General features: G+C 42.3%; 1 protein-coding gene across 1 annotated transcript in view; it reads left to right on the top strand.

Moving 5' to 3' along the window:
• Positions 1-13,817, top strand: part of ADAMTS18 (ADAM metallopeptidase with thrombospondin type 1 motif 18) — a 175,477-nt gene that overhangs the window by 138,813 nt on the left and 22,847 nt on the right. The window contains exon 17 of the mRNA XM_007939106.2: positions 13,208-13,349. Within this exon, the coding sequence (XP_007937297.1) occupies positions 13,208-13,349 (142 nt within the window). The remainder of the gene's footprint in view (positions 1-13,207; positions 13,350-13,817) is intronic.

Raw genomic sequence — 13,817 nt, 5'->3', positions numbered from 1 at the left:
CAAACTGGTGACCACAGGGCAAATAGAACTCCCAGATCTGTATAATATTTTTTAAATAATAGGTCAGTGCTTTAATACTGAGTGATTTGTTCAAAAAGCATGCATTTTGAATTCTCTTAAGGAAAAGGAACTTTTGGCCCCAATAGATATTTGAGTTTGCAGCTTTGGCCATGGATCGCCCATGAGTTACCTTTGTCATCCCATCAATTTCTTAACTCGTGGTCCTAGGTCCTATTACCTCTGTCAGTTAATGAAAGGACCCTTGAAGATCTCACACCCTTATTATTCAGAGAGAAGCTGGTCTGTTAGGATGTGTTCTTCCAGCACTTTCAGCTCTTCTTTTTCAGAGGGGTAGCATAGGAACTCTAGTTCAAATTCTACTAAAAGTGCAGCAGTGAATCTAACTTCCGAAATCACACTTTAATTAAGCCTTGTTGTAGTTAGGTGCCATCAAATCAGCCCTCAACTAAAGGAAATCCCTTTTACAAAACTATCAGACTGGTGTGATCTGTAAGATTTCCATCAGCTGGTTTTTGGAAGTGCAAGGCCTTCCTTTCTCATTAAATTTAAGTCATGGGAATTGGACTCTCTGGTTAAAGATTTTTGTTTTGTCTTTGTTTTCCAATCTTTTTTTTTTTTTTTTTTGGATGTGTCTGTTTGCTCCATTTCTTTTCCATCACGTATTTGAGCAGCAAACCCCTTTTCCTTTTCTTTAAAGAGGTGTACTTGGCTTGCATATTATCCGTTTTGAAGCACATGCCTCTTAGTTTTGCCAAGATGTCTTTGATCCATCTGTAAAGAGATGTATAAAAACCAAATTGCATGGCTGAGAATAACCAAATAGAGGAGTGAGGCTAGGTGCCTCCCACTGCCGCTGCCATAGGCAATCAGACCAAAATGCAAATCATTCCTGGTGAGAAATACATTTTTTACTAGTTCATGACAAGCAACCATTGTTTGGTTATTTCTCCAATTTTGTTTCAAAACACAAAGCAGTTCCTGTCGATTTTCACAGTTTTCTTTGCAATTGCAGCTTTTTCCCTTAAACATATATTATCTACAGGAAAACCACAACAAAGTAAGAAAAGGAATGATGGAAAGTGCAAAGCGGAATGACAGAATCCCTTCTTCCTTTCATCTTGAGAACCTGCAGCCTACCCTGGTGTGGTCTGTGTTGATCAAATTAACCAGATAATTGCCGTGTTGTCACTGAGCATTGTCCCAGCCTCAGACCCAGCCTCATCCCTGTGCATTTTTAAAATCTAAGCACAGCTCTGTGTCCCATTCATTTACATTATTTAACCCTGCTTAAAACCAAACCTTTGGATTTTCACCAAAAACCAGAAACCCAATTCCAACTCTTAGCGACCTCTAGGACCGAATAGCGCTGCCCCGTCGGCTTTCCAGAGCTCCTCTTCACAGGAGCAGACTGCCACATCTTTCACCCACCGAGGGCTGGGAGGTTCAAACCGCCAACCTTTGGGTGAGCAGCTGAATGCTTTAACCACTGCCCCACCAGGGCTCCTTGGATTTTTACCAAGTTCACAATTTTTCTTGCTGATTAAGAGCTGCTTTTGAAAAATAGAAGGTTGGGCTCGACATAAGAGAGAGAGATTCATCACTGACGATGGACAACTGTTTATCAATCTATCTCCTTATAAATACAGATAGCTCCTTAAAGGGAACAAAAGTAAAATGGGAAATACTAGATTTGTGTAATATGCTTTTTAAGGATAATCTTATTTTGTCATCGTTAGCTGCTGTGGAGTCGGCACTTGACTCGTGGTGACCCCAAACACAACCGGATCAGACTGCTTATGGTCCGTAGGGTTTTCATTGGCACATTTTTGGAGTAGACAGCCAGCCCTTGCTTCCTAGTTTGTTTCAGTCTGTGAACTGCACCGAAACCTGTCCAGCCTCATAGCAACGGCCACGCCTCCACCGACCGATGGGTGGGGCGGGGCATGAGGCACACTGGGTGGGATCACGCCTGGGTCTCCCTCATGGAAGGCGAGAATCCTGCCACTGAACCTCCATTGCGCTCCATTTTGTTTTTCTACCACGTGAGCTGTGGTGGTGTAGTGCCTAAGGCATTTGACTGCTAACCAGAACACTGGTGGTTCAAATCCACCAGCCACTCCTCCAAAGGAAGGTTGGGCAATCTACTTCCGTAGTGACACTGTTTCGGAAACCCAAAGAGGGTCACTGTGAGTCAGATCTGACTCAACAACAGTGACCTGACTGCTAACCAGAAGGCTGGCGGTTCAAACCCACCAGCCACTCCTCGGAAGGAAGGTTGGGCAATCTACTTCCATGGTGATACTGCCTCAGAAACCCAAGGAGGGGTCGCTGTGAGTCGGTCCAACTCCACGGCACCTAACAACAACAGCAACACCACGTGATAGAATAAGAGCTGTAATAATTTCTCTAGAAATACAAAATCATAGTTTCACCACAATGGAGTAAGGTCCCATTTGCTTGGCTATTGTTTTTCTGAGTCTTTATGTAGTCATTCTACTTAGAGATTCTGTGAAAGCTTAGATTCATGTCCTGGGAATGTGACCTGTCTGAAAACAATCTAGATGGAAACTTGTATGATTAATTGGACATTCCTTGCTTGTATTTTTACAGGACTGGTTATGGTTTCATTCAAAAGTTGCAAATATGTTTGGAGCTAAAAAAAAAAAAAAATCCAGTGACTTAGTATTATATCTACTTTATCTTTTAGAAGAATTTGAGTTAATGACTTTAATATGTAAATAACACATTATTCTCAGGAGTGTGTTCTCAAATTTCTGGCCAGTTTTTTTTTTTTTTTTTTTTCCTTTAATCATGTATTCATACTTCTCCAAAAATGATTAGAATACAATGATTTTAAAAACTCAAAGAAATTACTTAAAAATACTAGACTATTAGTAACAATGGCTGTGTTCTTTTTAAACAGTTAAAGTTCATAATGCCTTTCCATGCAACAAGTATGAATTGAACCAAAATGAATACTTTTGTAGCCAAAAATATGTTAACTCCAATATAAAAATATTGAATGTGCTTTGCAATCTTGTGGGATGCTAAAATCAAAGTGTGGGAATTTACCAAAATAAAAAATTCTGTTCCAGCCACAGAAAGTATAGGTCTGTAACAGAAAGCACTTTCTCTTTTGGCCACTTATAATTACGGCATGTTCACTAAGTTCATATTATGGTGTAAAATTCAGCAGAAGGGTATGTTTTCCAGGACACACAAGGATGGCATTGTAAGGGCAGTGTCCCTTTTTTCTCTCCTTTATATGTATTGCATCAGATCTTCCGATACCTTAGCTAATTCCCATCTTCAACTCCCTTGGTATGTATTGATTTAGGTAACTACCTTCAAAGCAATTGTTCTCTGTTCATGTCTTCTGAACATCTTATAACAAAAAAAGTCAACAAACGTCCAGTGGGTATCCATTCAATGCCAGACCCTGTGCTAGATACTGGAGTTAAACCAATGATTAAGACATACCCCTGTAGGCCAAGCTTTATAGTCTCTGGTCTTTACAAAGAATTTGAGTTTGTGTATCCTTTTCATTTGGAAGATAACATGAGTTAGAACAGGCAGCTTATGTATAAATAGTTGGAGATAAGCACTTACTGATAAAGATAAAAGACGACTATCTTCAGTATGGATTATGCTTCAACATAAAGAACACAAAAGTCCTCACAAATGGACTAATAAGCAACATTATGATAAACACAGAAAATATTGAAGTTGTAAAGGATTTCACTTTACTCAGATTCACAGTCAACACCCAAGGAAACATCAGTCAAGAAATCACATGACTTATTGCAACGGGCAAATGTCCTGCAAAAGACTTCTTTAAGATGTTCAAAAGCAAAGATGTCACTTTGAGGACTAAGCTGTGCCTGATTCAATCATGGTATTTTCAGTCGCCTCATATGCCTGCGGAAGCTGGACAATGAGTAAGGAAGACCAAAGAAGAAGTGATGCCTTTGGATTATGGTGTTGCAAAGAATACTGAATATGCCATTGCTACTGCATGAAGAATGAATAAACGTGTCTTGGAAGAGGTAGAGCCAGAATGCTCCTTATTAAAAGTGGTAATGGCGAGGCTCTATCTCATGTACTTTGGATGTGTTATCAGAAGTGACCAGTCCCTGGGGGAGGACTTCACGCTTGGTAAACTAGAAGCAGAAGACCCTCCACAAGACGGATTCACACAGTGGTTGCAAGTCGACTCAAACATAGCAGTGACTGTGAGGATGGCACCGGATGGGCAGTGTTTTGTTCTGTTGTTCACAGGGCTGCACTCAGTCGGGACCAATTCGATGGCACCTACCGTCAACATGGTTTACTCTTGTGCTCCAGGATAAGTAACTTTGGGTAAGTCATGTAAACTGGCTGGCTCTGATGTTCCTCATTTGGGAAACGATTTTCCCAGACTGGACTGATGTCTTCTACTATGCCTTGTAACACTATTTCAGGCACTTTTTGCAGCACTTGAAACCGTGCATCGTAATAGCTGGGACTTATTCCTCTCTGTATTTTCCATTACTGAAGTAATAATATCTGGAACATCATAGATGATCAAAGAGTATTTGTTGAGTGAACAGCACCCAGTGACAAAATTCATTGATTTTTAATGTGGAATCTTCTTTTCAATTTGGAAAATCTTTCATGGAGGTAATAAATAAGACAGATGAAAGGAGAAGTTGGGAGCAAAGGACCCCAAGGTCAGCCTCTTTTGATCCCATTTCAGCCCTTAGTCCCTGGGTGGTGTGAACAGTTATCAGGCTAAGCTGCTAACCAAAAGGTTGGCCATTCAAGTCCACCCCAGAAGTGCCTCAGAAGAAATTCCTGGGGACCTACTCCCCCAAATCAGCCATTAAAAACCCTATGGGGCACAGCACTGCTCTGACACCCATGGGTTCCCCTACGTCAGAAGCAACTCACCAGCAGTTGGCCCCATACCACAGCCATGGTCCCAAGGTCTCAGAAGAGCCCTAGCCTTCTGCTGTACACATTTAAAAACACCACTGGATTCAACCATCTCTTAGGACGGGCCCTAGAACTCAACAGTTGAAAGTTTAGCACAGTGAAGAGCATTTCAAATATTGAAATTTGATCTCCAAAACTGCATCTGAGGGATCACCATGCCTCCTGGCATCTTGCCTCTCCCGAGGTGAATGATGTGCATATAGGAAGTCACTGACCAGCTAGCAGTCCCCTCACTCCAATCTGGGAGAGTAGCAAATTGCCCTCCCGCTGTGGTGAGTTTACCAGCTCTTTCCACTTCCTTCTGGGTGTTTTCTAGCACGAGGCAGGGTAATCCAATCCTGGGAATAGTTGACTGCTGTCAGTTAACCCCAAGATAGAAGTGCATGGGCTGACACCAAATAAAAATGTCTTCTGCTTCTGGTTACTGTTATATGTCAAAAGTTCAGAGAATGTCTTCATAGGGAAGCTCCAAGTTTAAACTAATGGAAACATACCTTCCCTTTTATCACTGAGTCACGTGCCAGCCCAATCTTAAAGTGCAGTCTGTTGCATATATTCATTTTCCTTGGAGTCTTCACTCGGGATGATTTCAACATTTGCAGCAGGTGGATGTCAATTGAAACAATACTGGTCTCTGTTGACTTCCTCAGTGGCCAAGGGAAATTCCTCAGGGTAATCAGGATTTATATGATTGTCTGAGCTCTCCAGTTTTTAAAGCATTATCTGAATTCATCAATCATATTTTTATTTTGAAATACATACATCACATGCATGCGAATGGCGTGGGGAAAAGGAGCATACTTTTATGACCCTGGACTGTATTTCTTGCGTTGCCTGGAAGAAAAGCACTACTCACACGTTCCCCACCCCAGCGGAGTATTGACTGGCGATCATTCACTTTCCTGAGATTCCTTCAGATACAGTTATGATAAAACGACATCATTTCCACATATTTGTTTTGCTTGCATTCCTCACAACCCAAGCCTGGCCTGCCGACTAAGGACTCTCCCGGAACCAGTGCACTCGGGCGGCATCTGAGAGGGCTGAACATTAGCCTTACGTTTCAGTCGGTTTTAGGACATGACGAGTGTTTTATTTGGTTTCAGGACACCAAGACAAGCTAAAATCTTAATCTTGCATCCTAAATAGCTGAATGTAAAGGCTGTGCCTGCGTGTGCATGTGTGCGGGTTGTAAGAAATTAATGTGAAAACCAACAGTCACAGTTGAATTTTACACAGATCTTTGGTGAAAAGCAGGTATTTTATCTGAAGTAGGCCTACACTGGGCTGTTTTGAGTAGGTCTGAAAACTTCATGTTGCTCCATTTTGAAGTTTAGATGTAGGTAATTTAAGGCCACTGGTTTTGTTCTTTGTTTAAGCACCATGGGAAAGGCCTGTTTAATGACAGCCGAGGAGGTATTGGCAATAAAGATTAAAAATACAAATCTTCTCTCTTTGTAATGATTAGTTGAAGTATCCACTTAGAGATGATACATTGGTTAGAAGTGATTAAAGATGAAATCTCTCCTTTTCTCTCTGTCTCTACGTCTGTCTGTGTTTCTGTCTTTCGTGGGCCTCTGCCTCTGTCTCTGTCTGTTTCTGTCTCTCTCTCTGTGTATCTTGCTCTGTCTCTCACACACATACCCACGCACGTGCACCTCTATCAGCCTTCCCTACAGTTGCAGCAGAGGTGAGGAAATCTATCCTGAGTGTTTCATTATGAAGTAACCCCATCCCGGTATGAGAAACCCAGGGACTCAGGATGACATGATACACAGTTCGCTATTCTATGCCTGAAATAGGATCCCCTGTGTTTTTACAGCATTCCTTAAGCCTTTTAAAGAGAAACAAGCTTAAGATTTTCCTTCTGTTAAGTGGCAAAAGGGGCATTGAACTCAGAGAGCCGGTTCCCATTTAATAGTATACCGAGTCCCGAAGTGGAAACATACAGCAGCCTTTGTGATGGCAGTGAGTGAGAAACAGGTTAACCACAGCCCAGTTCCAAACAGGAAAAGATACCTATAGAAAATGACTGTCGTTGACAACTTCCTCTGTGCTCTGCAGAAGGAGATGGTGGGGCGACAGGGACCAGGTGGGCGGGCACATTGATCCATGAGACGACAGGGTGTGAGCACTGCTGACAAAGTGGTCCCTTCTCATCTCCCTCTTTCCTTGTGACCCTGCGAGCTGAGTTCTCCCCCTGGGGGAAAGGGATGGAATAAGGAAGATATGCCTCAGGCCAAAGGCAGGGTAACGAAAAGGAGGGTTGCCAGGCAGCGCGGACCAAGGGAGGACACAACGCACCAAAGAAGCTGAGGAGTGATGGAGGAGGAATTCAGAACAGACATGGAAAAATCACACTCAGAGGACGGTTCACAGCTGCTTTGGCAAAGGCACGCCATTCGTCTAGAGGCTGCCATTAGCTTTTTGAAGAGAAGGCCTCTAGTTCGTCGGAGGCAAGTACTGTGGTGCCGGGTCAGAGAGCACTACATATTTCTCTCTGCTAAACTCTGAGGAATGTCAATGAGTTGAATTAGAGCTGTAGCTGAGGCTGAACGTGCCAGCCCATGCCTTTGAAGCTGCCTCGCAGATGAGTGTCCAAATCCCTGATGAGTTTTTGGGTTACTGACTCTTGTCAGATCCAGCTCACTCACACATAATAGTAGTGATGATACCTAGTCATGTTCTTCAAGCTGTGCAGCAAACAAGAAGGGGAAGAAGACTGGCTGAGTTTCACCATCACGAGGTCTGCCAAGAATGACATGAGCTCCCAACAACATGAATCGGTGCCACAAAACCTCCCCTTCCCGAAGCATTAGTAGACATAGGATGCATCATGCAATTCGTGACTTACTGGGTAAGGCTCAATCTATGAATTTGGTGTACTTCAGTTGTTAAGCCCATGGGTAAGTGAAACATTTCAACACACATAAGGGGAAATGGATTAAAAATCATAGATGCTTCAATCAGATACTAGCATGTCCGGGAAGTAAAATGTCCAGGTGAGGAGCTGGTGGAGGCGTGATTGCATAACACTGTTACTTGTTGTGAATGTGATAAGGAAATGGTATCAGCAGCTTTTGTGTCCCAGTGATAAAATCTTTTCAGCAGTTAATACAGTTTGTTAAATATGAAGTTAGACTCCTGGGCACTGTGTTTCAAAGCTTGAGAGAAGTGTTGTGAGAGGTTAAGAGATCAGGTTTTGAAGTCACACAGTACCAGAGACTTAGGTCCCAGGCCTGCCGCTGACTGAGTGACCTGAGTGGCCTTCTGTGTTTGTTTACTCTGCTACAGTATTGGCACATTAATAACTCTGAATGCCTCATCATGTTGTTATCAAGTTTAAATGAGGTAATGCGTGGAAAATGCTCTGCCTGGCACACAATAGCTGTCAGTAAGTATTTCTATTATTATTTTTAAAGCAATCAGAAATTATTGAGACAAGAAGCCAGTTACCTAACATGCATTAAATGAAAAGCCAATATTTAAAATGTATCCATAACTCTTTGGTTTCCATGGGAAAATCAGGATAGTTTCTTAGGGGGGAAAAAAAAGCCTTAAATAATAAACTAAGTACAAAGGTGGTTGAGGGAATCTATAGCTTTAAAATAAAATAAAATAAAAATACAAAGTGGAAGCCAAAGCAAGAATTCTGTTGACCCAGGAGTATTCCATTTGCCCTTTGTTTAATTTGTGTGCCCTGAGCACAGGCGGCACCCCCTCCTTGAGAAGACAGTTGGTAGAGTCCAGCCCAGTCTGTGGTTTTTGAACTTAAGAAGCTGTAAATTTTATAACTCTGCACCCTCTAGTCAGAGCTGCTGAGTGTTGTGTCTGAAGTCAGGTGGTTAGTGTGTTAAAGGTAGACATTAAACAGCTCTACTGAGAACCTGGAAACATTTAAGGAGATTGCTTGCCAGCTGTAAATTAGAGACCAATGCCAGTTGGCTGGAAAATTCTCTGGAGCGAGTCCAGTTAAGTAGACTGAATCACTGGCGGTCTTTCCAAAGTTATGCATTTAACAGCTCAGCTATACAGTCTGATATGCGGCAGGGGGTGGTTCAGAAACAGCTTTATTGTGATATTTTGCAATTATGCAAGGGAGTTGTGGCGTTCGGGTGGCCCGGGAATGTTTCTGTTCTTCACCAGTGCTGGAAAAAAGCAGTTGACTACTCATGACAAGGTTATTGAAAAAAGTTTAAAAATAGATGGGACTGATGGGAATTATCATTTTCAAATTATATATTGTTCCAAATGTGTTTTTCAACATTCACAAGGGAAGTTGCAATCTTAGTGATGTGGGCCTCCTGCTTCCCATCTTCCCATCTTCAGGTGACAGAGACCATAGGTGGTTAAGATGATGGTCAAGGTTACAATGAGATACTCAGGTATGAGCAAAGTCACAAAACTAGGGGCTCTAGTTTCCAGATAGGAAGAAAGAAAGAAGCCCTTGTTAGACCACAAGATCATTTGGGATTTTAGATTTTTAATTTGTTTCTTAAAACTGAGCCAAATGAAGAAATGTGGACCTTGGGGTTGGCCAGGGCTGACTTCATACTTGAGAGGCCTACAGAGCTGCACGGGCTTTGTGCCCCAAGGTCCCTGTGTTTGGTTTAAAGCTCTGCTCTGTCCCATTGGAGTTGTTAATAATTGTTTTAGCAAAGGACCTTGCATCTTCATTTTGTCCTGGGATCTGCAAATATGTAAACTCTCCTGTAGGCAGAATTAATTTCCTCAACAGAATTAAATTTCTTTGAGAACAGGGGAGAAGGAAAGACCCACAGAGCTTCTCTGAGCCAAGTGGACAGTCTGTTCCCAAAGTATTGAGTATTTGCAAGCACCACACAGTAAGAGAGAAATCTACTGCTATATGTTCTCTTCTTGGTCACTTTATTCCTTGATATGGGATGAAACAAAGGCAGAGAAAACCTTAATTATCGTTGAGAAGTAAATAATATATTATAATACAAATAGACTCATTTTTTATTATATTGGGTCTTGATTTAAAAAATTAGAGTCTTTAAGAGGACTTTATGAAACGATGTTGAAATAAATTCTTAAGTCAGCTTTCTGTAGGTTAATACAAATATTGTCTTTCAGCCTGTTTAATCACACATAAAACTCTCCATGCAAACTTTAAGCCACATAGACATCATAGTTTAGAGTTATTTTTTTAAGTGGAGAGGTTTTTATTCATTTATGCATTCATTGAATCTGTTGATATGTTCAACAAATTAAACATAAATATGCCCTAGAAGCCATTGGCTATAAAACTCCAATAGTAACACAAACACACACACAAAAGCATACAATTTTATGAGTTAGTAATCAAACTTGCATGTTCCCATGAGCATTTACAGTAAATTGTGTAAGTTATTTTTCTTTTTGCTTTTGTCTGAATAAGTGAGTTTCTTATTATCTTGATAATATGATATGGATTAGTTCCCTTATGGCTATGAAATATTCTAATCAATGCTATTGTTACTTTTTGCTCCAGGATGTTACTTTCCTGTGATCTGTACATATTTTCATTTAAATTATAGGGGTCGAGGAGGTGGGAAACGAATGTAACAGTTTATCACTTTAGAGAGAACAGGAAGCCTCAAGATGAATGTAAGCTCTCCTTGTTGTTTTGTGGCTTCTTTGGTGACATCATCACCCAAGTACTTGATGAATGAGATAATGGTACAGAGCTTCTTCGGGTACCCATGAGGCCGCTGAGGTCCACAGCACCGTTTGTTTCCCCTCTGCAGTTCTAGGGCATTTTGTTTGTAACCTCGTAAGTAACCACCACTGCATTTTCGAGCATGGACCTGTCTGATCTCCTCCACTACAGAAAATGACTTTTCCTCCTCGCTCAAGTGCCTTTGCCGTGCCTTGGCTGTGGAAATCAGAAAAGAGATGATGTTAGCTTGGGCTAGGATGGCAGGAGTAGAGTGGAAGTGGTCAGGGATGGTCAGATTTGAGATATATTGCATGTTAAATTAAAAACACTAATTGCTGTCAGGGAGCTCTGGTAGCGTAGTGCCTAAGGCACTTGAATGCTAACCAAGAGGCTGGCGGTTCAAACCCACCAGCCACTCCTCGGAAGGAAGATAGGGCAATCTACTTCCATAGGGATACTGCCTCGGCATCCCAAGGAGGGGTCGCCATGAGTCGGGGCCAACTCGACGGCACATAACAACAACACAAACAACAATTGCTGTCCAGTCAGCCCTGACTCATGGTGACCCCTGTGCATCAAAGTAGAGCTGTCCTCCCTGGGGTGTCAAGTGGCTGATTTTCAGGGGCAGGTCACCAGGCCTTTCTTCCTGGTCCACCTTAGTCTGGAGGCTCTGTGGAAACCTGTCGAGCATCATAGCAACACACAAGCCTCCAATGACAGATGCAGGAAGTGCTTGGCAAGAACTGAACCTGGGTCCCTCACATGGAAGGCGAGAATTCCTGAACCACCACTGCTCGTAAGACTTGGATTTCAAGATGTTCTGACAAATGAGAAATTCGCATTTGTATGGTGCTTACCTGTTCTTTTTGTTTTGTCTTGTCTTGTTTTTTGGATGGGGGTGGGGAAGCACAGACCCATCTTTTAACATTTTGGCTCTTTCTGGGAGATTTATTAGTTTGTTTGTTTGTTTATTTATTTGTTTATTTTCCGGGGAGACAAACCTGATGTCCACAACATTGAACCTTAAGAGTAAACCACGGTGCACCTAGAGATGTTTAAACTAAAAGTAGAAACCATTTTGTAGCATCTTAAGGAGTGGTCTGGTATAATGGAAGGTCCTTAGGCAGCTGCAACCCACCCAGCTCCAATTGAGGTGGGATTTCACCAGATGGAGATAGAGCCAGCATTTCCTATTTTGAACTGGCAGTGTGCTTTGTGTCTTGGGCACGAATGCCCAGTTCTGGCAGTGACAAATTTTCCACAAGACTCACGGGGAGGGAGAGATAAGCTATCTATAGTCATGCACTGAGCTTGAGGGAAAAAAGGCAAGGGGTGTAGTTCATAAAGGATAGGAACAGAAAGAGAGGCAAATAACATGGGTTTGCCCACAGCAAGAAGATGATACACTGCAGTGTTCGGGCACATTTTTGTCAGAAGTCTAATCAGCTGTGTGGCTTTGCACAAGTTAGAGAGTCTCTCCTATCAGTTTTCTCAGTGAAAAAATAGGCAGCACCCTTAGAGAGTTGTTAGGGGAAGGTTTGGAGATAGGGCTAAAAAGCGCCAACAAGCACTTGCATCCTCAGAAGTGCACAGTAAGAAGGTGCCCTTAATTACAATCAGGCCTTAAAGGGTCTGATTTATCGTGAGACCTGTCCCTTTTGAGGTTAAATCCATTCCATTCATATGGTACCACCATCCCTGCTTCTGATTACATTCCCCTTTTTTTTTTTTTTTTTAACTTGCTCATCTCTGGTAGCATAGTGGCTAAGACACTTGCCTGCTAACCAGACGGCTGGCGGTTCAAACCCACCAGCCACTCCTCGGAAGGAAGGTTGGGCAATCCTACTTCCGTAGTGATAACTGCCTCGGAAACCCAAGGAGGGGTCGCTATGAGTCGGGGCCGACTCGATGGCACATAACAACAACAACAACAACATCCTAGGATGCAGGTAACAGATAAATTCTCTTTGGAAACATGATTGGAGGCCCCCTTTGGTTCCGTAGTCTATGACAGGCAACTTGAAGTGGGGTGTTTTTGGTTTGTGGAGTGTTCCCCTTGTGCCCAGCTTCTGGAGGGATTGTAAATTGTGACCCAGGAAATATCAAAAATACATTCACTGAGCTTAGATTTACTTTCAGCTCATCTATGCAGAGTGCCACTGTGTTAGTACCACACCAGGCTTTCTAGTTCAGTGTGAGGCTAGATACCCAACAACATAACCTTCCTTCAATGTAATGTATTTGTTTTGTTTGCTTTTTCTTTGCTAATGGATATCCCTAGAGTTGAGGGCTATGGGCTTATGGCAAATATCAAGTTATGCTTCCCAACTTTTCATCTATCCAAGTCCCAGTTTTGATGATGTGAGGTTTGCGTTTTGAAGCGTCATGGGAAAAGTTTAAGTCAACATATCACAAACTTGGGAACAATGAAATGACCCAACCTTAAGGTCAAAATGTCATACAAACAACTTTACAGTGATCAGTGACATTTCTGGAATTCCAGGGTCTGACCTGTATGTTGATCTCTGATTTTTCTCTTACACTATCCAGATTCTGATGCAAGGCCAAAATCCGGGGATAGCTTGGAAGTATGCACTTCCGAAGGCCGTGAATGGAACTCAGACAGCCACAAAAAGACATGTCTACACCTGGAACACAGTCCAGTCAGATTGCTCCGTCTCTTGTGGTGGAGGTAGTACACTTGGCTGATTCTGTCTCCCAAGTCTGTCTCTTCCTGCAGCATGTTCTTTCACTCTAGACCACTTTGACATGGTAAAAATTACGTAAGCAACAAAAGAACTGTCTTTTATGGGCACCAACAGTGTAAAACACAAATATCATTGTACTCTTGGAGCATTTCTCTACGCAGAAAGGAAGGAATTTTCCTGAATCTCAAATTGTCTACAAACAGGGCTCAGAAGTTAGACATCTGAAATTTAAGGGATGTATATGCACCACATGGGTGATGGGAAGGTTAGTGTGCTCATTGCTAACCAAAAGGCTGGTGGTTCTGGTCCACCCAGAGGTACCACCTAAGAAAGGCCTGGCAATCTACTTCTGAAAAATTGTTGTTGTTGTTGTTATGTGCCATCGAGTCAGCCCCGACTCATAGCGACCCCTCCTTGGGTTTCCAAGGCAGTATCACTACAGAAGTAGATTG

The sequence above is a fragment of the Orycteropus afer genome, unplaced genomic scaffold, assembly GCF_000298275.1.
Source record: "Orycteropus afer afer isolate SDZICR_OR568_19922 unplaced genomic scaffold, OryAfe1.0 scaffold00057, whole genome shotgun sequence".
Classification (NCBI taxonomy): domain Eukaryota; kingdom Metazoa; phylum Chordata; class Mammalia; order Tubulidentata; family Orycteropodidae; genus Orycteropus; species Orycteropus afer.
The sequence above is the reverse complement of the archived record's forward strand: the minus strand, read 5'-3'. Positions and strand labels throughout refer to the sequence as shown.